The sequence below is a fragment of the Neovison vison genome, chromosome 12, assembly GCF_020171115.1.
Source record: "Neovison vison isolate M4711 chromosome 12, ASM_NN_V1, whole genome shotgun sequence".
NCBI lineage: Eukaryota > Metazoa > Chordata > Mammalia > Carnivora > Mustelidae > Neogale > Neogale vison.
Window position 1 is genome coordinate 25,263,484 of NC_058102.1, and position 21,240 is coordinate 25,284,723.

At 38.0% G+C, this 21,240-nt stretch overlaps 2 protein-coding genes across 3 annotated transcripts in view; one reads left to right on the forward strand and one right to left on the reverse strand.

Moving 5' to 3' along the window:
* METAP2 (methionyl aminopeptidase 2) overlaps positions 1 to 16,134 on the reverse strand; it is a 32,028-nt gene extending 15,894 nt beyond the window's left edge. The window contains exons 1-4 of one of the 2 annotated variants that reach the window (XM_044228665.1): positions 15,902 to 16,134; positions 14,028 to 14,132; positions 5,646 to 5,711; positions 1,957 to 2,059 (exon numbers count right to left, since the gene is read on the reverse strand). In XM_044228665.1, coding sequence (XP_044084600.1) covers positions 1,957 to 2,059; positions 5,646 to 5,711; positions 14,028 to 14,132; positions 15,902 to 16,052 — 425 coding nt within the window. In that variant the 5' untranslated portion in view covers positions 16,053 to 16,134. Of the gene's footprint in view, positions 1 to 1,956; positions 2,060 to 5,645; positions 5,712 to 14,027; positions 14,136 to 15,901 lie in introns of both variants that reach the window. The other variant, XM_044228664.1, reaches the window with a different exon arrangement.
* A 61-nt stretch (positions 16,135 to 16,195) lies between these two features.
* LOC122892093 overlaps positions 16,196 to 21,240 on the forward strand; it is a 66,199-nt gene continuing 61,154 nt past the window's right edge. The window contains exons 1-2 of the mRNA XM_044228236.1: positions 16,196 to 16,429; positions 16,535 to 16,705. The gene's annotated coding sequence lies outside the window, so the exon portion shown is untranslated. The remainder of the gene's footprint in view (positions 16,430 to 16,534; positions 16,706 to 21,240) is intronic.

The following is a 21,240-nucleotide window of genomic DNA, read 5'->3' on the forward strand; positions in this document are numbered from 1 at the left end:
TTGGAAAAAAAAATCTAAGAGACTGCTACAAACCCAGGAATATAAAATATAAACATACACTGTATACAAAATTTTAAAACTTTTAGAACAGCAAAAGAATAAAGCCAACAATAAAAAAAAGCTCAAAATTATTAGCCTGGGAATCATAAACTAAAGTATTAATATATTCTTTGATACAGCAATTCCACTCCTGGAAAACTATTCCATAATAAAATTGCCATAACATAAGGAGATAATACACACACACACGTGTATATTCTTAGAAATTATTTATTACAGAATGGTTTGTAGTATTGCAAAAAACAGAGACAGAATGAAGGCTGATCAATTAGGAAACGGTGGAATAAAGTATGGCACAGCCACACTACGGAATATTATGAAGCCATTCAAAGGAATACCTGCTATTCTAACTGAGTTGGAGGGCTTTCTAAGAGATAGTCCTGAAGGAGAAAAGGTGAGGAAAGTGTGCCTATGATTCCATTTTGGAAAATAAGACCAAAAGAGCCCCTTTACATAAATGGACATAGATGTACACATATATAAGTGTATAAAAATATGGAAGGTTACCTGCTAGGTGGTTACATGGGTCTGGAAAGAAGGGAAGGAAGAGGGAACAAGCAAAAATAAATGAATAAAACAAAAAGACTGTCTTTAAAAATAAATGTGATTATGTGTACTGTGAAAATTTAAGTTAATTAATGTGAAGTTATATGTCTGTGACATTTCAAAAACAGACACTTTAAGGAATAGTGACTGATGAATTCGAATTCAAAGAAAAGATGCTCATGACACAAAATTTCAGAACTTTATACTTATTCACTGAAAGTATTAGGAATGAAGGAGGGGGATTAAAATGTAACATCATGTTCTTTCCTGAAGTTTAAAGAAAAACAATGATGTCTTTACAGGTCAATGAAACAAGGCTACAGTAGAAGCTTTCTTAACCAACTATTGCAACCACTGGATTAACTGATGCTCTTGATTCTCTCTGTAAAAGTATACTAACCAATGCCCATTGTATGCTGAATATGAGGGGCTGACAGGTTCCTGCTCTGAATAATAGTAACAGCAGCAGCTAACACGTCATGTTTACTATGTGTCTGTTACTCTCCTAAGTGCTTTACATATATAATTATTCCTCACAACCCTATGAAGTGCTCATTTTATAGACGAAGAAATAAAAGGAAAGACATGATAAATTACTTGCCCAAGTCACAAAGCTAATAAGTGTTAGAGCTGGGATTCAAATGAACCCAGCTTCTATGTTCTTAACCAGTCAGCGTAATGCCACTGAGTGTCTGCTGACCAGGTGAAATGTATCCTTTCAAAACACTTTCAACAATCAGGTGATGCATCTGCAAACCAGTGTAAGTCATCTGTACTTGTTACTATAATTATGTAATTTAGTTATATAGTACATAAAAGGAATTTTTCCAATGAAACTAAATTGACTACTCAGAAAAATCTCAATAAAGGGAAGTCACCAAAAAAATACCTCTGTCAAATTAAGCACAGCTGCAAATGGTTTGAGGAAAAAAATGTACATATCCAATATCAGCCCTCAGATTACTCAGCTTGTATTCCTCATGGAAGCTCAAAATGGATTACATTTACAGAGAATATATTATGGATATAGCTTATGGGAAGAAAAAAGTGGAGTACAATACAAATCCATGTTCTAATACTGAGATTGATGAAAAACAAATGTTTAAGTTAACTTTTATCAATAAAGATTTTTTAGTTTTGTGATCCCCACCTTAACATACTTTTTTGATTAACTGAACTACTACTGGTCCCAATCATTTTGGATAAGATGGCTTCTACTGTATTTTCTATAACAATTCACAAAGCTTTTATTAAGGCAGTGGAGCAAAGTTCTGAGAAAAATCAAATCTGCTTTATTGCTAAAACTACACCTTTCAAAAGTCAAACTGGAAGTTATCTTATGATTCTTACCCATCTTGTGTGGGTGGGTACTCGCATTCTTGTCCTTTGGGAAATACACCGTTAGGATACAGGTCACATATTGGAACTGAGGGAGGGTCTGTTTGAACTTTTGCTGTGAGATACAAATAAAACATTAACTTCTGTAGTTAAAAATAAAATTAAGCAGTTATCATTACATTTTTTCTCAGTTCCTAATGGCTGCTGTATGTCCTAATTTTAAGGAACCTTCTTGCTATCATAGCTTTATAATTAAAAACAGAAGATATTTCACCATGCTGGCCACCTCCTCTCCAATTTACTATTGCTTGGGAATAGAAATATTCAACTCCTTAGAATTCCACTATGTATTTAAACAGTACATGTCTGGGCAGAAAGTAACGTTTCTAGTATTTTTGTCTTCATTTACTACACCAGAAGTAGAACAGCATATAGAGGCTGGTTTTCACAAATAAAAATCAAAGAGGAAACAAGTATGAAAGAAACCCTACAACAATGAAGTAAAAATATAACGCTATTACGTATTAGTAAGTGAAGAACTTATTTCAAGGGTATATTAGGTATAAAAGTTAATAGTATACATACCCAGTGCTAAAAGAATTTAGGTATCCATATACAAATTTCCAGATACTTAAAAAAATTATAGTCCTTAGCATACATTTTAAGGACATTATTTCCCAAACTATATTCTAAAAGACACCAGTGTTCCAAGATGATTTTTAAAAATATCTGGAGATTTGTCTTAAAAATTTTTTAAATACACTGAACCAGTTATAGAATTCCTACTATATAAGGAACTGCCTTTTAGTAATGAATGCTGTTCCCAAAAAATGCCAGGAAGTCTATTAATTTATACAGTGATATTGGACACTTGATGCATTTCTGTAGCACTTCAACTACTGAGGTGAAATATGTGGTGTCCTTTTGATTGTAACTGGCCTTATGGATTTTGTGTGTCTTAAAGTTTAACACCATTTTGCTCTCTTTTTTCTGCAATGGGGGAAAAAGATATATAAATAAAAGTATAACCATTTATTGAGTCACATCATTTACCCATGGAACCAGATTTTGGTTCGTTCTTTTAATTCAAACACTCAGTACCTCATGAGCACCAAATGTTTTTGACTTTACATAATGTTTAAAAGCGTTCTATGGGCACATAACTTTGGAAACGCTTTAAGGTTCCTCCTAAGAGGAAACATTAGAATTTAAAATAAAAAAAGATCTTAGAGATCACCTAATTTTGCTTTACACTTAAATCCGGGAATTGCATAATACTCCTGATATATGGCAGTGTGCTCCCAACAATACAGACAATCTATCTCTGAAGTGAAAATCCATTCATTTTGAAAGAACTCTATTAGAAAGCTCTTCCTACACTTCTCTCTCCCTGTTACTTTCATCTGTTAGTTCTAGCTTTATTCTTCACAGTTGAAAAAATTTTATTTTTAATTTCTACTGATTCCTTCCTCTGTATGATGAGAAATCACTTTAAGGGATATGGTTCTTAACACTTTCACCTCTATTTGCCAACCCTGAAACTGTCGATGTTCCTTTTAAGTTGGTATTAGAATTGACTTAAATGGCCCAAATAAGGTATAATTAATATAAGGCTATGCTACTGATTCTAAAAATCCTACACCTATTAAATAGTTACGACTCCCTGCTTTTTGGCTCACATTATACTAACACTCAAAATCCTTAGACCTTATTACCCTGTACTAACTTTATATAGGTCTATTAAATTTCTGCTTGTTAATACCTGCCTATTTCTCAGTTTTCCTGATCTTCTGAAAGCTTGAGTTTTATCAACAAAGTACTATTGCACTGTCCTCAGCTTTATCTCAGCTACAATTCTGATAAAGATGCCTTTTATATGTCCATAAATTATTAACACAGAATAAAAAACTCAAAATGACCATTAGAGAAAAAAATCTGTAATCAAAATATGAGAGCTGAAGTCTAGCCTCAACCACTTATTAACTGTGACTTGGACAAATGGCTAGATGTGCCAAGCCTCAGTTTCCTCATCTACAAAATGAAGAACCAAATGAAATGCTGGGTAACCTGTGAAAACTATAATATACTATGTCCAAGATATTATCTAAAACTATGTATAACAATCTGTACTGCAGTTACCATTAACAATCACGTATAATTCTCTCACTTTAGAGATGAGGAGAATGAGGGCAGTGAAGTCTATAATTACATTATTTGGTTTATTCCACAAGTGATTTATGACAGCCTACAAGGATATATAAAATACACAAATAAGAGACAGTAAATTAGAGAACAAAAATCAAAACATGGAAAGAACATACAATAGTACCTGAAATACCACCAATACAAAACCACAGATTTGACTCAAAGCCCTCTAGGAGCCAATACTTAAAAATATGCATGGGTCATGTTTATGAGATAAAGCACATTAAGTACTCAGGAAAAGCACAATTATTCTTGATACCAAGACCAGACAAAAGGCTGTCTCTTGAGAGTACTCATAAAGAAATAAAATGAAAAGTAAGTTCAACATCCTCAGAGGAAGCACAATAAAAAATCATGGCATCATACTAAAAAATCTGTCAGTGGAGGAATTTTACCAAGGGCAAATACAAAATAGCCCCTTATTTACCTTCATTAGGGAGTAATATAAGAGTATTGGGAGAAACAGTTCTCTCTCAAGCCATTCTCAGGTAATATGTCTCATAAGCACACTTTTAACAATTTTTGAATGGAAGGAATAGGACAGTACAATCACTGGAAGATTCCTAAAACACGGGTAACCCGTACTCATTAAGTATAGACTATGCTAGGGACAGAACTGACATCCTATGACTAGAAGGATCTGAAAATAGATGCCTGAATAAAAAGAAGGCTATCCCATCCTCATCTGGTGACACAGCTGGAAAATTCCTGATAGAGCCAAAAGCTTTCTTAAAAAACATTTAAGTATTTCTCTTAACATAGATATAAAACTGAGTCAAGCCTCCAATATTCTGATTCATAAAATTTTAGCCTGAAAGATTTAAGGGAAGGTATAATCAGATACTCAGTGGTCCCTATACCCCAAAGGGCACTCAAGATCAGAACTTGTTCTGATTCTCAACCCAACCTTTATTCCCTAAGACTATACAATCTCCCCTTGGTCTCCCTAATAGAATATCAGGTCCCTGAAGAGGTTTGGTTTGCCATTTATAGAAACAAAACACAAGCAGGATCATATTTTAAATGAATACAAAATAGTATAATGTTATTAATAAAATTCAACCATATATACAAATTTTAAATAATGGTACTCTTCATTAAATATTTATCAAGAATCTAATAATTTCAAAGCTGGCAGGTGAACGGCAAACTATGTTTATCCTATTATGCACAGTAGTATGACTTTATTCATCCCTGACAGAATTGCTACTTGTATTATTCAAGTTTTAAATTATAAATTTCATTCCTAAATTGTAGTAAAATGCAACCAACTTATTATTAACATCCCTTAGCTCAGTAAGGGAATAAGATAAAGAAAATGTCAACAGATTGTTAAATGAAAAAACAGTTGTGATTTTCACTAAATTCCACCTCTAATAAGCCTAAATTTAGTTCCTTGACACACAATGGGATCTAATGCAATTTCAAACCTATTCAAACCTGCTGGTTAATAGATACTTTTTATTTGTCAGGTAAGATCAACTTAAGACACTAACGTCCTCTCTTCTTCTTCTTCTTTTTCTTCTTCTTTCCAGCTGCTCCATCTCCATCCCCATCTCCATCTAGGAAAAAAGCATTACAAGTACATATTTATTTAAACCTCATAAGCAGAGGAACAGAGCAAGCACAAGCAGACAAGTACACACACACACACAAAGCATCTTAAACAAGATATAATAAAACTGACCCAATATTCTTAGAAAAGAATTCTGAATACTGCTAATGTATAAGAATTTGACTTGTGTAACCAAAAGCACTAAGGAAACTTTACTTGACTTAATCTAATTAAAGAACTTTGAATAGGATACTCTTAAGAATAAAAAATGCATTAGCAGTCTTTTTCAAAAGCTAGGAAGAAGAGCTAGTGTTAGTTTAATACCAATAATAATGACTGTGTGACTTTACCTAAAGTACTAGTTTGCCTACATACACTTCATGGTTCAACACTTGTATTTCATGACCTCATGTGATTCTCAAATCAATTTTATGAAATAAAACAAGGATGTTTAAGGGACATATCCAAGAAAACCCCAATTAGTAAATGGCAGAACCAGACCAAGAATATATCACCTGATACTAATCCAGGGAGGAGTATTTGGGGTGTCATATTTTAAAATACCTTTTCCTGCATAGTTACTATTAAAGAGAGTCCTCCTTCTGGATCAAATTATATGAAAAAATCATAAGGCATATATACTTTTCCTAGGTTCATAGTAGAACCTGATGCCCCAAAATGGGGATTATTAAGAACTATTTCAAAAAATTGGTTCCAAGGGGCACCTGGGTGACTCAATCGGTTAAGTGTCCAACTCTTGATCTCAGCTCAGGTCTTGATCTCAGGGTCATGAATTCAAGCCAAAGTTGACAAAAGAGCATCCAAAACCGCCAGTATCTGCCTGTAAGGGTTTTTTGGTTGCTTTTTAAAGATTCTATTTATTTATTTGAGTGAGAAAAGAGAGCATGAATGGGGGAGGGACAGAGGGTGAAGGACAAGCAGACTCCCCACTGAGCATGGAGCCAGACGTGGGAATCGATCCCAGGACCCTGAGACCATGACCTGAACCGAAGTCAGATGCTTAACTGAGCCATTCAGGTGCCCCTGTCAGTATTCTTTTCTTTTCTTCTTTTTTTTTTTTTTAAGATTTTAAAAATTTATTTGACAGAGATCACAAGTAGGCAGAGAGGCAGGCAGAGAGAGAGGGAAGCAGGCTCCCTGCTGAGCAGAGAGCCTGATGCGGGTCTCGATCCCAGGGCCCTGGGACCATGACCTGAGCCAAAGGCAGAGACGTTAACCCACTGAGCCACCCAGGCACCCCCACCCCTCCCCGGCAGTTTTTATAACTATCTTTTAAGAAGTCCATACCATACTCCTGAACTTGGAGAAAAGATCAAGAATGGTATTATGGCCAAGATTAATAGTGACTTAAAACATTTTAAATAAAGGTATCAAAACACTGAAGTGTCTGAATTTCTAAAAACACTGCTCAATAAATTTCATCATGAAGCACACCAACCTATCCACAAATCATACTGCTATGAAATAAGGATGAAAAGGAAGATGTGGCAGACAATTAGAAGTTGACAGTTTAATAGGATGTTCACCATATAGCCTTTTAAATGTTTCACATTGTGCCAGTAACTCATGGCTAGCATCAGCAATTTTAAATCATGAAATCCACACCCATAAAACAATGTCAAATGACTGCTTACATTTTCTGCTCCAAAAGCTCCTCCCTTTTTACTCCCAGATAAGCAGGAGCCATAAAAGAAATCTTCTCACCACTATATTCTATTATAATTATCACACAAAACTGCAACCTTTTTTTTCTTTTTGAAAAATGATTAGGGGCTTACTATGACCCCTACTTGTCTGTGAGCTCCTTAAAGATTACATACCATTTCCTAAATTAAGACACAGGGATAGCTAAGCATGTGATAAATACTCTTCTCAACAAATGTTCTTTTAGTTTATTTTATCCTGGTTTTTTTCACCTAAATGATAAATAGGAAACCGCAATTTTGTAAAGATGGAGGTAACATGAGATAGGGCTTTAATGGACTGATAGAAAACTGCCAATATTTGACAATTTCTTACTTATGAAATTGCAATTTCTTTTATTATTATTATTATTATTATTATTTTGAGAGAGAGGGAGAGAATCCCAAGCAGGCTCCACATTCAGCACAGAGCCCAATGCAGGGCTCCATCTCCCGACCCTAAGATTTTGACCTGAGCCAAAATCAATAGCTGGTAACCTAACCCACTATGCTACCCAGACATCTTTTTTTTTTTCCTTCAAAGATTTTTTTATTTTTAAGTAATCTCTACATCCAATGTGGAGTTGAACTCACAATCCTGATATAAGAGTTGCATGCTCTATCAACTGAGCCAGCCAGATAAACCACAAAGTTGCAATTTATGGTCAGTCTTATGGAATTGGGTACAGGAAACATAGGAACACAGCAGAAACACAAATATGGCTGACTTACTCATTATTGGTTTCTAGATTCAAAAGCCCAAAACACAACTTGCAATTTCCTCATGTGTCATATAATCTAATTCACATATTCTACACTGCAATTTTAAAATAACCTTCATTCATTTGGGGCACCTGGTGCCTCAGTGGGTTAAGCCTCTGCCTTTGGCTCAGGTTGTGATCGCAGGGTCCTGGGATCAAGCCCCACATCGGGCTCTCTGCTCAGCAGAGAGCCTGCTTCATCTTCTCTCTCTGCCTGCCTCTCTGCCTAATTGTGATCTCTCTGTCAAATAAATAAATAAAATCTTTTTAAAAAATAAATAAATAAAATAACCTTCATTCATTCAATAAATGTTTGCGGAGTTCTTAAGTGCCAAGTAATAAGGACAGAAAAACAAAACAAGATAGTCTTTATTCTAGAAAATATTCAGTGCCTAGCATACTGCTACATACATTAGACTCAACCTGAAACAAATGCTTCAGGATGTATAACCAGTTTTAGGGGTCCCTGTGTGACTCAATTAGTTAAGTATCTGCCTTTGGTTCAGGTCATGAACTCAGGGTCCTGGGACTAAGCCCCACATTAGGCTCCCTGCTCAGCAGGGAGTCTCCTCCCTCTCCCTCTGTCCCCCCATCCCACCCTTGTGCACATGAGTACAAGCGCCCTCTCTCAAATAAGTAAATAAAATCTTTTAAAAAAAAAGTATAACCAGTTTTTTTCTTTCTTTTTTAAAAGATTTTGTTTATTTGACAGAGAGACAGAGAGAGAACATAAGCAGGGGGAGCGGCAGGCAGAGGGCAAAGCGGACTCCCCACTGAGCAGGGAGCCCAATGCGGGCTCAATCCCAGGACCCTGAGTTCATAACCTGAACCAAAGGCAGACGCTTAGTGACCCAGTGCCCCTAATCAATTTTAAATGCTTACTAAATCCTGCCAGCTGTGTGACTTTGGACAAAATTATTTAGGCTCTCTCTACCATAGTCTTTTCATCTTTAAAATGAGGTAAGATGAAGCCCCTCCTTCAGTACTCAGTCATCCTTCTGAGGCTACTTTATCCAGTGTTCAAGGTCTGTATTCAGTATAGGATAACAGCCACTCTTTATTGCACTCTTGTGCCAAGAGAGCAGTAAAGCCTGGATCCAAATACAAACTATATATGCTTAACCTCCCATGCATTATACCTGACACAATTCATGTTTTTATAAGTCTTTCTTTCACAGCATCCCAGGATATTCTTAACAGGCAGAAGCTGTTCATATTTATTTCTGTTTTAGCCCTATGCCCAAATTAGTTAATATTTGTTGAATGAAAACTGGACATCTATAAGCGAGAAAAAAAAAAGAATCTCAATTCTTACCTTGTACTATGTACAAAAATTAACTCTAAATGGACATATAAAATTGCTTGAAGAGAATACAAGAAAATTATCTTCATAATCCTACAGAGAGCAATTATTTAACTTTTTGGGTAACACATAAAAAACAAGACCCATGAAGAAATAAAATGAATGCAACTTCATAAAAATTAAAATATTTTCTGCTGCAAACAATACCAGCATGAAAGAAAATATTGATAAAACATGTATCAGATAAAAAACTTTTATCAAGAATAAAGAACCACTATAATTCAATATGACAACAAATAACTGAAAAATGGACAAAAGATATGAACAAATATTTCACTAAAGAAATACGGAAGGCAAAAACATGAAAAGATTTGTTCAACATCATCAGTCATTAGGGAAATGCAAATTAAAACACAATGACATACCACTGCACACCTGTTAGAAAAGCTAATTTAAAAATTAACAATACCAGGGTGCCTGGGTAGCTCAGTGGGTTAAAGCCTCTGCCTTCAGCTCAAGTCATGATCTCAGGGTCCTGGGATCAAGCCCCACATCGGGCTCTCTGCTCAGCGGGGAGCGTGCTCCCCCTGCATCCTCCACCCGCCAGCCTCTCTGCCTACTTGTGATCGCTATCAAATAAATAAATAAAATCTTTAAAAAAATATATTAACAATACCAAGTGCTTAAGAGATACAAAGGACCTGGAATTCTCAACCAGTGTGGACAGGAAAGCAAAATGATAAAGCTACTTTGAACAACAGTTTGATAGTTTCTAATAAGATTAAACATAGACTTCCCATATGACCAGCAATCCTACTTCTAGGTACCCACCCAGGAGAAATGAAAACCTATGTCCACACAAAGACTTGTATGCAAATGCTGTCTTTATTCATAACACAAAAACCAGAAACAACCTGAATATCCATCAACTAGTAAGTGGATAAACAAATCTGGACTACTACTTGCAATAAAATGTAATGAATTATTACTGATGCATATGCAACTAGATGACTCTCCAAAGTATCACGCTAAGGCAAACAAGCCAAATAAAGCTGCACGCTATAATAATTCCATTTATAGGACATTGTAGAAAAAACTACGTAACAGAAAATGTATCAATGGTTGTGAGGGACCAGGGGGTGGAGCAAGAGAATGGTCTACAAAAGGGTGTAAGGGAACTTTTTTGTGGAGATGGAAATGTTAAATGAAAATGGTCTATATCTTGGTTGTGGTTACACAAATGCATCTTTGTAAAAACTTACCAAACTACAGACTTATAAAAGGTGAATATATAGAATATACAGTATCGTGAGTAAATCTATATAAACGATGGACTTGGCATAATGATGATGTGTCAAATGCATGTTCATCCATTGTCACAAATGCACCACTCCAGTGGGGGATGTTGAAAATGCGAGAGGCTTTACATGTATGGTGGTAGGGAGTATATAGGAAATCTCTGCACCTTTTGCTTAATATTGCTGAGAACCTAAGTAAAACTGTTCTAAAACATAAAGTCTATTTTTTGAAAATAGTGAATATAGTCCTGGGCAATATATGTACCTTAATAAATCTGACTTAAAACTTCACTGAATTACTTCTAGCACATTGCCCAATGCCCACAGGATTAACTTTTCATACCAATACTCCAGTTTCAAATGAAACACATCTAAAATTAACTCAATACTTTCTTTTTGGTCTATACCCCCCCACCCTCAATCTCTTAACCCACTCTCCCTACTTCACAATTTCAGTGAACGGCACCAATATTCTGTCACCAACTCAAACCTGTAGAGTCCATCTATACCTCTCCTTCCTTCTCCCCTGATTTAAAGTTTTTTTTTTTTTTTAAAGATTTTTTTTATTTGAAAGAAAGAGATCACAAGTAGGCAGAGAGGCAGGCAGAAAGAGAGAGGTGGAAGCATGCTCCCTGCTGAGCAGAGAGCCCAAAGAAGACTTGATCCCACGATCCTGGGATCATGACCTGAGCAGAAGGCAACGGCTTTAACCCACAGAGCCACCCAGGCGCCCCTGATTCAAAGTCTTTTAAAAGTCCTCTGAATTCTGCTTCCACAACCACTATTCCACTGAATTCTTCCCTTCCATGCTCATTTATGCCCACCCATTTAAAGATATTTATTTACTTCAGAGAGAGAGAGAGAGAGAGAGAGAGCGCAAGTACAGGCGTGCGCAAGAGTTGGGGGAGGGAGAGGCAAAGCCTGAAATGGGGCTCAATCTCAGGACGCTGAGATCATGACCTGAGCTGAAATCAAGAGTTGGAAGCTTAACCAACTGAGTCACCCAACTGCTTTTCCACCAATTTAAATAATCATTACCACATGCCTGGGCTGTTAAGTGCCCTCCAAAATGATCTCCAAGCCTTTCCTGGATGTTTCCTTTTTTCTAACAACACTGCATATACATGAGGACTAAATTATTTTTTATAACATCCTTCTCTTTTTTAAAATATTATTTTTTAAGTAAACTTTATGCCCAATGTGGAGCATGAACTCCTGATCCTGAGATCAACAATCTGACTCTGTATCAAGAATCATATGCTCTACCAACTAAGCCAGCCAGGCACCCCTATAACTTTCTTTTAAAAATGCTCCAAGGCTCCCTCAACAAATCATCTCATATGGCCAGTAATGCACTATTCAATACACTTTGAATCCATTCTCAGCATTGTCCTGGCCCAAAGTGGTCTCTTCTGTTTGGCATTATACAAGTCCCATTCCTTCCAAAGAGCCTTTGTTCAGCATTCAGCCTGCAATTCCACCTAGCCCCTCTTTGTTTTGTTTTAGAACAAAGATTCTGAAATACTAACTCTCCATCTTCTTAAAGAACTCTCGCAACAGATTAGTAGTACTGACTGACTGATACTGATTTTTGAAGCGAGTTAGGAAAGTAACTCTATTGGAGAAAAACAATAGTTCTAAAATCATCTTTAAAATGACGTTAAAACGATTTCCAATCTGACAAAAGTTTCTCCTTCAATGTCAAGAGATTTGTACAACTTTGTAGAAAAGCAATGGATCAAGCAACACTCTTCAAGATTAACACTGTGATACTCTACACAGTAGGTCTATAGCAATCTATTTTATAACCTTGAAATTACAAGCCCCTTTCTTGCTAAGAGCTCAAAATATGTTCATGAATTGAAACACAACCCAAGGGGCACCTGGGTGGCTCAATGGGTTAAGCCGCTGCCTTCGGCTCAGGTCATGATCTCAGGGTCCTGGGATCGAGTCCCGCATCGGGCTCTCTGCTCAGCAGGGAGCCTGCTTCCTCCTCTCTCTCTCTCTCTGCCTACTTGTGATCTCTCTCTGTCAAATAAATAAATAAAATCTTTAAAAAAAAAAAAAGAAACGAAACACAACCCAAGGTAAAATGGACAAGGGGTTTGCTTAAGGAAAAGCTAACTATTCTCTTGTACCTTGGCACCTTTTCCACCAAATTTTGACTCTAAGTTCCTTGAAAGCAGAGAGCTTATGTTTCTGAAGGAGAAGTATCTACTCTGCATTATCCTAACATGACAAAGTACAGCAGGTATTTTCTGCTAAGGCTTGGAAGACACAAGCCCAAGTTGACAATGCTTATGGAAGAGCAGTAGGTCACAACAGTAGATAATTGGGCATAGGAAAGCTCCATCTCCCCCTCTACCTAAAGAGGCTGTAGAAGAGATAGCAAATATTACCTCCACTGTCTTACTGATAGCATCAATTTCTAGAATTTCAAGAATTACTATCTTTAAGAAATCTTACAGGACCAACATACTATAAGAGGCTAGAGGTCAGGGAATTTATAATAGAGTTCAGAAGGACTCCAATATACTTCTTGAGAATAAAGTGAGGGGGCTTTCATACAGAGTGAAAGGAACAGACCTGAAATCAGGTTCTAGGTTCAAAACCATGACTCCACTCTACACATAGCAGTTGTGTAACACTGGGTAAATGACATAATAACCATCACTTCCTGAGAAGAGTACCTACTTTGCTAGGTTTTGAAAAGTAAAATGAGAACACATGTGAAAGTATCCTAGGACACTGCCCTGTACATATTAGTTGTTCAATAAATGTTAAACAGTCCTTCAATTTCTTCTTCTTTTTTTAAAGGATTTTCTTTCTTATCTTTATTTGAGAGAGAGTGAAAGTGAGAGAGCACAAGTAGGGGCTGCGGCACAGGGAGCAGGAAGTAGATGGACAGGGGGCTAGACCATAGGACCCTAGGATCACGATCCTTGCCAAAAGCAGACACTTAACTAACTGAGCCACCCGAGTCCTCCAGCAGTCTTTCATTATCATCTTAATACCCCGTACTTGGCATTTTGCCAAGTACATTTTTAAAAAGTTGAGATTTGTGTAATTGGAGCAGTCATTCAACTTATCCAACTTTTTAAGAATTGTTAATACCTTTCCCTTTTTATCTGTGACACTGAGATTTTAATGTTCATTAAAACATCAGAGAACCATAAACCATATGGACAAATACATTTTGTTTAAAGAATGTCATATCTTCTTGCTTTTCCAACCACAAATATCAAATTTACCATTTACCTTCATCGTCATCATCTCTTTCTTTCTCTTCCAATGCTTGTCTTTCCAATTGTCTTGCTACCTCATCAACTGAGGCTCCTGATTCTTTATCAGGTTCCTGTTGCCCTGCTGATCAAATATAACATAAATCAAATCTAAAAAAGATAGTTTCCAATCAGAATATGTTCTAAGGATCCTGGAGAACACACAAGTCCTTTCCTGCCTGATAAGTATTTGGGAAACAAACACAGAAACGTTATTGTGAACATTACAGAATTCACTTAATGACAAAACCCCCCACATCTAAGTAGCTTTGTCCATTCAACAAAATATCTATCATATTTTCTCTGTGCTAGCAACTAAAGGATAAACAAAAATGTGCATTGGTCCCTATCCAATTGTTAAAAGTATTTAACAATTAGACTACTACAACAAACACTTTATTAAAAACAGGTAATTGAAATAGCTAAAAAATGCTGAAGGTCTTAGAGGAGGATTTCTACAGAACACTGGGAACTTCAAGTTTTCATGAGAAGTCAGTCATCAAGCTAGGCTAGGAAAAATCAAAATAAATTGAAAAGATAATTCCATTGCTAAAAACCAAAATTCTTGAATAGCTAAGCACAAGACTAGCCTCCCCCTTCACCCAAGTGAATACAATCTAGCTGTAGTAGCAATAGATATGTGTAGAACGAAATAGTATTACGAGTTAGCACATACTAAAGTGATATTCTGGCTACAGCAGAGGATTCATGTTGAGAGATAAAAATGTTAAATATTAGGGGCATCTGAATGGAAAAACTGAAGAGTTTGGATTTCATCTAAAAGCCAGGAACAGCCACCAGACTATGTCCTGGGATTAAATTTTCTCTGGAAGGGTCCCAGCACCAACAACTTTCCCTTTTCAACTTCCATTTAATAAAAATTTCAGAAAGATATACATTAACCCTTTCCAACCTCTCTCATCTTCACCTTCATCACTTACGGCTTCTCCATTTGTCTCTCAATCCTCGTGTGACTGATTTTAAAAACAGGTACAAACATTGTTTTCCTAAAACGAAGGACCACGTACAACAAAAAAACACTGACTTCTTAAAATAAAACATTTAAGCTCCTAACGCATAACGGAATCCAAGTGTAAACTTTCAGCTGTTTTCCTTGCCTTACCAGTGGATTTAGAGAAGTTCCATTCCAGTCTATAGAATATTCTATCCGAACTACCTGCAAATGGCATCACAATTCAGGCCTGAAAACCCTGAAGCTTGACGATGCTATGGTTCAGGCAGATGAAAATTCGCAACATTACCACATATTCTGCAATTACTACTCGGTGACATGACCGCGTGGGCACACACACATATACACACACCTCAAAAGCGCAGCCGGCAACAGAAATTCCTCTGTAAACCCGGGAGGTGGGGGGAGGTGCGGCCAGGACACTGAGACTTGCCCACTCCACCCCCATCCTGGAAAGTATGTTCCAGATACCTTCAGCAAAGAGGCGACCGTGTGGGGTCAGAACTAGATTTTTGAGGAGGGCAAACCGCCAGAAGGGTGACAGGACTGAGCCCTGTGCTCAGCTTCGAGTCCGCTGCACGATCTGTGCGGGAGCTGAGTTCTGGCACGTCTAAGGGCTCAGGCCCAGCAACCCCAGAACCTCACGACCAGCTGAGGCACCCTATTCACCACACCCCAACAGCTCCCTAGTTCCACAGAAAGAGAAGCTGCCTTTTCCTCACACTAGAAATCTGTAACCTGGTTTTGACACACGCTCGGTCCTGGGAATCAGTCCAGAGCAGTGTTCGAATCCTCACTTTCTGTCACCCCCGCCGGGCCTGGGCCGAGCCGTTCGACCACCCCCGGCGGCGACTGGAAACACATAAAACTCCCTTTACCTGTGGCAGCCACTTTACTCTTCTTCTTCTTCCGTCTTTTTTTCTTGGCTGCTTCCTCAGCTGTAGAGGCCGCTCCTTCTTCTCTGTCGTCTGGATCCAAGTCGCCATTCAGGTGGCTCCCGGAGGACGCTGCCTCCTCCACGCCCGCCATGTTGCCCGAGAGAGCGCGAGAGAGAGTGAGACAGAGCGGCGAGGGCCCGCTCCTTCTTCACCCACCCACACCAGCGACGCCGGAAGCTGCTCTCGATGGTTGGAGAGCAGGGAACGCTGGGATGTGGGAGGACTCATCTGCGCAGCTCGAGCGCGAAAGTGCGCGGGACTATACTTGGAAAAGTCGCTCAGGTGTAGTTTCTGAAGCGCCGGCGGAGCTGGACCGAAGCCCCTTTTTTTGTCCCGCGCCTTGGGCGTTTCCCGGGCAAATGTGTCGGCGTTGGGTCAAGTTGAATACCTGTTCTTTGCCCTGTGGCCAGGTCCAGCGCGCAAGAGGGAAGAGCGTGTCTGCTGGAACGGAAAAGTTTTATATTCGCGGTAATATGAAGCGTACCGGAAGCGAAGAGAAGCCCCCCAAAAATGTGTTTGCTTGTACACCTTTTTTATGACTCAAAAGGATTGCGTTGTTTTTCACAATTACAGTTCACGACGAGGCTGTCCAGGCACTTAAGGAGAAAAACCTGCAGCAGAGACTGAAGAGGCAGTCAGGACGGGTTTCTTATTAGAGAAGGCAAGGGAAGACCGCGTCTGAAGACGGAGGGAGTGATTAACTGCAGAGTGCTGCTGGGAGGTCAAGTAAGAGGACTAAGGAAGGTCTGTTGTGTATAGTAACATGGAGGCCAGTGAAACTTTAGTAAGAACTACTTAGGTAGAAAGATGGAAGCTGGATTCAGGAGAGCTGAGGAACGAGAAGGAGGTGAGGAAATGAATCTCCTCACCCTTCAAAAATCCGCTTAAATGCCACTCGCTCTGAGACTCCTTACTCAGTAATCTAAATCTCCTTTTACGACCTCTTGTTGAAGTTTTAACCTTTTTTCATGGCGATTTGTAATGTAATCGGTTCGATAAATTGTTTTATGTCTGTCTCCCCAACTACCTGAGCTCCGTAAGAACAGGAATCCTGCGTATTTTGTACTCTATTACTAGCACCCTAGAGCTTAGTCTGAGCTCAGGAAATATTTATTATATAAATAGAACTTTAAAAGCTCTAAGTCCTTTATTTCATTTTATCCACTTTCGAGTTGAGGAAATTAGAAAGTTTTGTGAGCTTGCATCAGATCATATAGTAAGTGAATAGCAGAATCTAAGCACAGGTCATCAGGCACCAAAAGTTTAATAATTCGGTATTCTGCCTTCCCAATTGAAATTTCAAATCAGTAAATTGATTTTACAAATCAGTGATTGATTGTAGACTCGAAGTAATTTTTCTTGATGGATGATTAAAAAGGAACGACACAACTCTGTACCTTCAAGAAACTTCAGATTCAATGAGACAGACATGTAAATAAATATGAATAACATAAGGTGGTAATACTTTCCTTAAGTCATATATTAATTATTTCCTATTCTGAGCTCATCCATCACAAAGCTGAGAGATTTAAGAGTCTGAAAGATCTTCAGACTAGGGGCAACAATGTGGCTCCTCAAGCTCAGGAGAAATCAAAGCTCTCACCCTTTCCAGGTGCAAAGTTACTGCCTGAAGCTTTTGAACAACCTTAACAATAAAATATCCCACATCAAAAATGCCTGCAAAGCTTGTTGTAAGTCTTTGCAGTTCCTCTCTAAATTCTGGGAACACTTGGACTATGGCTACGATCTCAGACCCTGTCCAGGAGACACAGGGTCCTGGAGAACAGAAACAGAACCGTAGCATTGGTAAATGAATTTTCAGAAAGGGATGCTGGAGATATAGGTTGATCTACAGAATTATCAATGTCAAAATAATATTTTTTCAGTAAAAGAAAAATGCTAAAGTGCAATGATAAAACATAGTTTCTTTGTTGCAAAGGGATTGTACTCTACTTCCCCTTTCTTGAAAAAGAGGCAAGAAAATAAAACTTTTAGTATAAAAACAGTTTATATCTTAACAGTATGGTAATGGATATTTACTGGATGATTATTTTCCAGGACACTTCAGTGTTTGAGGTAACTTAAGTACTTAAAATGACAGTTCTTATTTTCCTCATTTGGTTTCCTCTACAAGAGGAAATTCAATAGGGCAAAGGAATGAAAAATGTTGAAAACCAAAGAATCTAAGAGAACTAAGAATCTAAGTAAAAAAAATGTAAATACCAGCATAGCCTATATTTTTTCCAGAAAACTACATAAAAAACTACATAAAGTAATTTTTGTCTCAGATGGTTAGCTAGATTAGTAGACAAAAAACATTATTTTCCTTAGGGAAGTATTTTTCCAATTATAAAACATTTTTATAATATTTTATATTTAAGTAATCTCTATACCCAATGTGGAGCTTGAACTCACAATCCCAAGATCAAGAGTCACATGCTCTGTTGACTAAGCCATCAGGTTCCCTGATATAATAGGACAGTTACTATATTGTCTAAAAATTTAATTTTTTGCTGAGAAAATCTGGATCCTAAAAATGAACATTTTTAGCCCCAGCCTTATTTTTTATTTTGAAGTACTTGCTAGTGGTATGACTTTGGACAAGTCACGTGATTTCTGCCATTTTGTTTCCTTTGTGTTAACTGGCATTACTGAGGTTTCCTTATTTCTAAAATGAGTATAATAATAGTACCACAAAGGATATGGAAGTTAAATCTCAATATGGAGAGAAAGCACCTATGATAGCACACTATCTTACACAATAGTGGTAAGTGTTAGTTAACATTACTGTTAGTAAGCCATGCTCTTGAAAATTTTACATTGATGGCTTAGATATCCTAAGGTACACTTATGTATTATTGACCTTTGGCAATGAGTTAGCAAGAAATGTGTTAAGAAAAAATTGGGAAAACTTGATTGCTTAATTTTTTTTTAAGATTTTATTTATTTATTTGACGGAGAGAGAGAGAGATCACAAGTAGGCAAAGAGGCAGGCAGAGAGGGAGGGGGAAGCAGGCTTCCTGCTGAGCAGAGAGCTCCGATGCGGGGCTCTACCCCAGGACCTTGTGATCATGACTTGAGCCAAAGGCAGAGGCTTAATCCCCTGAGCCACCCTGGTGCCCTTGATTGCTGAATGTTAAGAGTAAGGATATTTTTTTCATATCTTTATGGTTTAGAAAATGCTATATGGGGTGCCTGAGTGGCCTAGTCCGTTAAGCATCTGCCTTTGGCTCAGGTCTGATGCTGTGGTCCTGGTATTGAGCCCCAGGTTGGGCTCCCCACCCAGTAGGGAGTCTCCTTGTCCCTCTCCCTCTGCTCCTCCCCACTGTGTGCTCTCTCTTTCTCAAATAAATAAATAAATAAAATCTTTTTAAAAAAATGCTATATAACTCTTAAAAATGTATGGATGGTATGGCATATACATGAATATGCTATATATATGCCCATATAGATGTGTGTGTATATATATAATCTCCATACCTAATCACATAGGGGTTAGGGCTTCAATGTGTGAATTTTGGGCGTAACAAAATTCAGATAGTAATATAGACATTGCCAGATGTCCCCTGTAGAAGGGGGCAGGGAATTAGTCCCAGTTGAGAGCCACTGGCATAAAGGCAAGAGAGGATATGACATGTTTAGAGTAAGTGCTTTCTGAGGCGTCAATTGAGGCCAGATTATAAAGGGCTTCTTATGTCACCCTAAAGAGAATGGTTTTTATTATATAAGGCCTGGAGATGATATGTGACAGGGATGTTTAAAGTTTATTATTTTTAAAAATGCCTAAAATAGAAGGCTAATAGACATGCCAGTAACATGTCAACACAATGAATACTATGTAGCCATTAAAAGCCAGTAAAAGGGTATGCATGTAGAGTATATGGATAAATTTAAATGTTTATATAATACAGAGATTTTCAAGCTAGCTACAGATTACTGTGATGGCAGTTTAAATTCTAGAGCATGGTTCTTATCCAGTACACTTTTATTTAAAAAGTCAACTATATTGGGGCACCTGGGTGGCTCAGTGGGTTAAACTGCTGCCTTCGGCTCAGGTCATGATCTCAGGGTCCTGGGATCGAGCCCCGCATCAGGCTCTCTGCTCAGCAGGGAGTCTGCTTCCTCCTCTCTCTCTGCCTGCCTCTCTGCCTGCTTGTCATCTCTCTCTGTCAAATAAATAAATAAAATCTTTAAAAAAATAAAATAAAATAAAAAGTCAACTATATTTAAAGAACTGTTTTCTATCAAAGTGTGGTACTTTCTATTTTCTGAAGTCCAGTAGTCATTTAAAATTATTATGAAGTGATAAGAGTAGATGATGTTGGGTTTTGTGACCCGACAAAAATTTTTTTAAAAAGCCATACTTTGTCAATTATTAAAACCATTTTTTAAACCTTTCTGAACAGTGAAATCTTTAAGTCCGCTGGTCTCTAGTTTAAAGAAAGAATTGGAAATGACAGAGCCTCACAGTAGGGGAGACTTGCTAAGATGTTTATTATTAATAACAGTAATGATCAGAACTTATATGTTGGGGGGCTAGAGAGGAGAGGTTGGATTGCAGAAACATTTTTAACATAGAATTAGAACTTAGTGGTTCATTAAATGTGGAGAAGTAGGAATTGAGGATGACACCCAGGTTTCTGGCTTGGGTTCCTGGGTGGATAGTGGTACCACTCCCTGAGATAGGGACTGAAGGAGGAGGAGTAAGTTTGGTAGAGTTTGAGGGGAAGATAAGCTTTGGACATTTTAAGTTTGAGATGTCTGCAGGGCATCCGGGCAAAGATATCTAGTAGACAGTTAGAAATATGGGTCCAAAGATACAGACATGTAAGTTTTTAGGACTTGTGAATGGTAGAAGGCTGTGGATGTGGTAGTTCAGGGAGAAAAGAAAAGGGCCCAGAGGCGCCTGGGTGGCTCAGTGGGTTAGAGCCTCTGCCTTCGGCTCAGGTTGTGATCCCAGAGTCCTGGGATCGAGCCCCGCATGGGGCTCTCTGCTCCGCAGGGAGCCTGCTTCCTCCCCTCTCTCTCTCTGCCTGCCTCTCTGCCTACTTGTGATCTCTCTCTCTGTCAAATGAATAAAATCTTAAAAAAAAAAAAAAAAAGAAAGTAAAGGGCCCAAAACAACACAACCCAGAAGGACACTAAAGTTCAGGGATTTTGTTTGCTTACGATGAGAGTGGGAATTCTGTTAAGAAAACTACAGAGGGGGCGCCTGGGTGGCTCAGTGGGTTAAAGCCTCTGCCTTCAGCTCAGGTCATGATCCCAGGGTCCTGGGATCG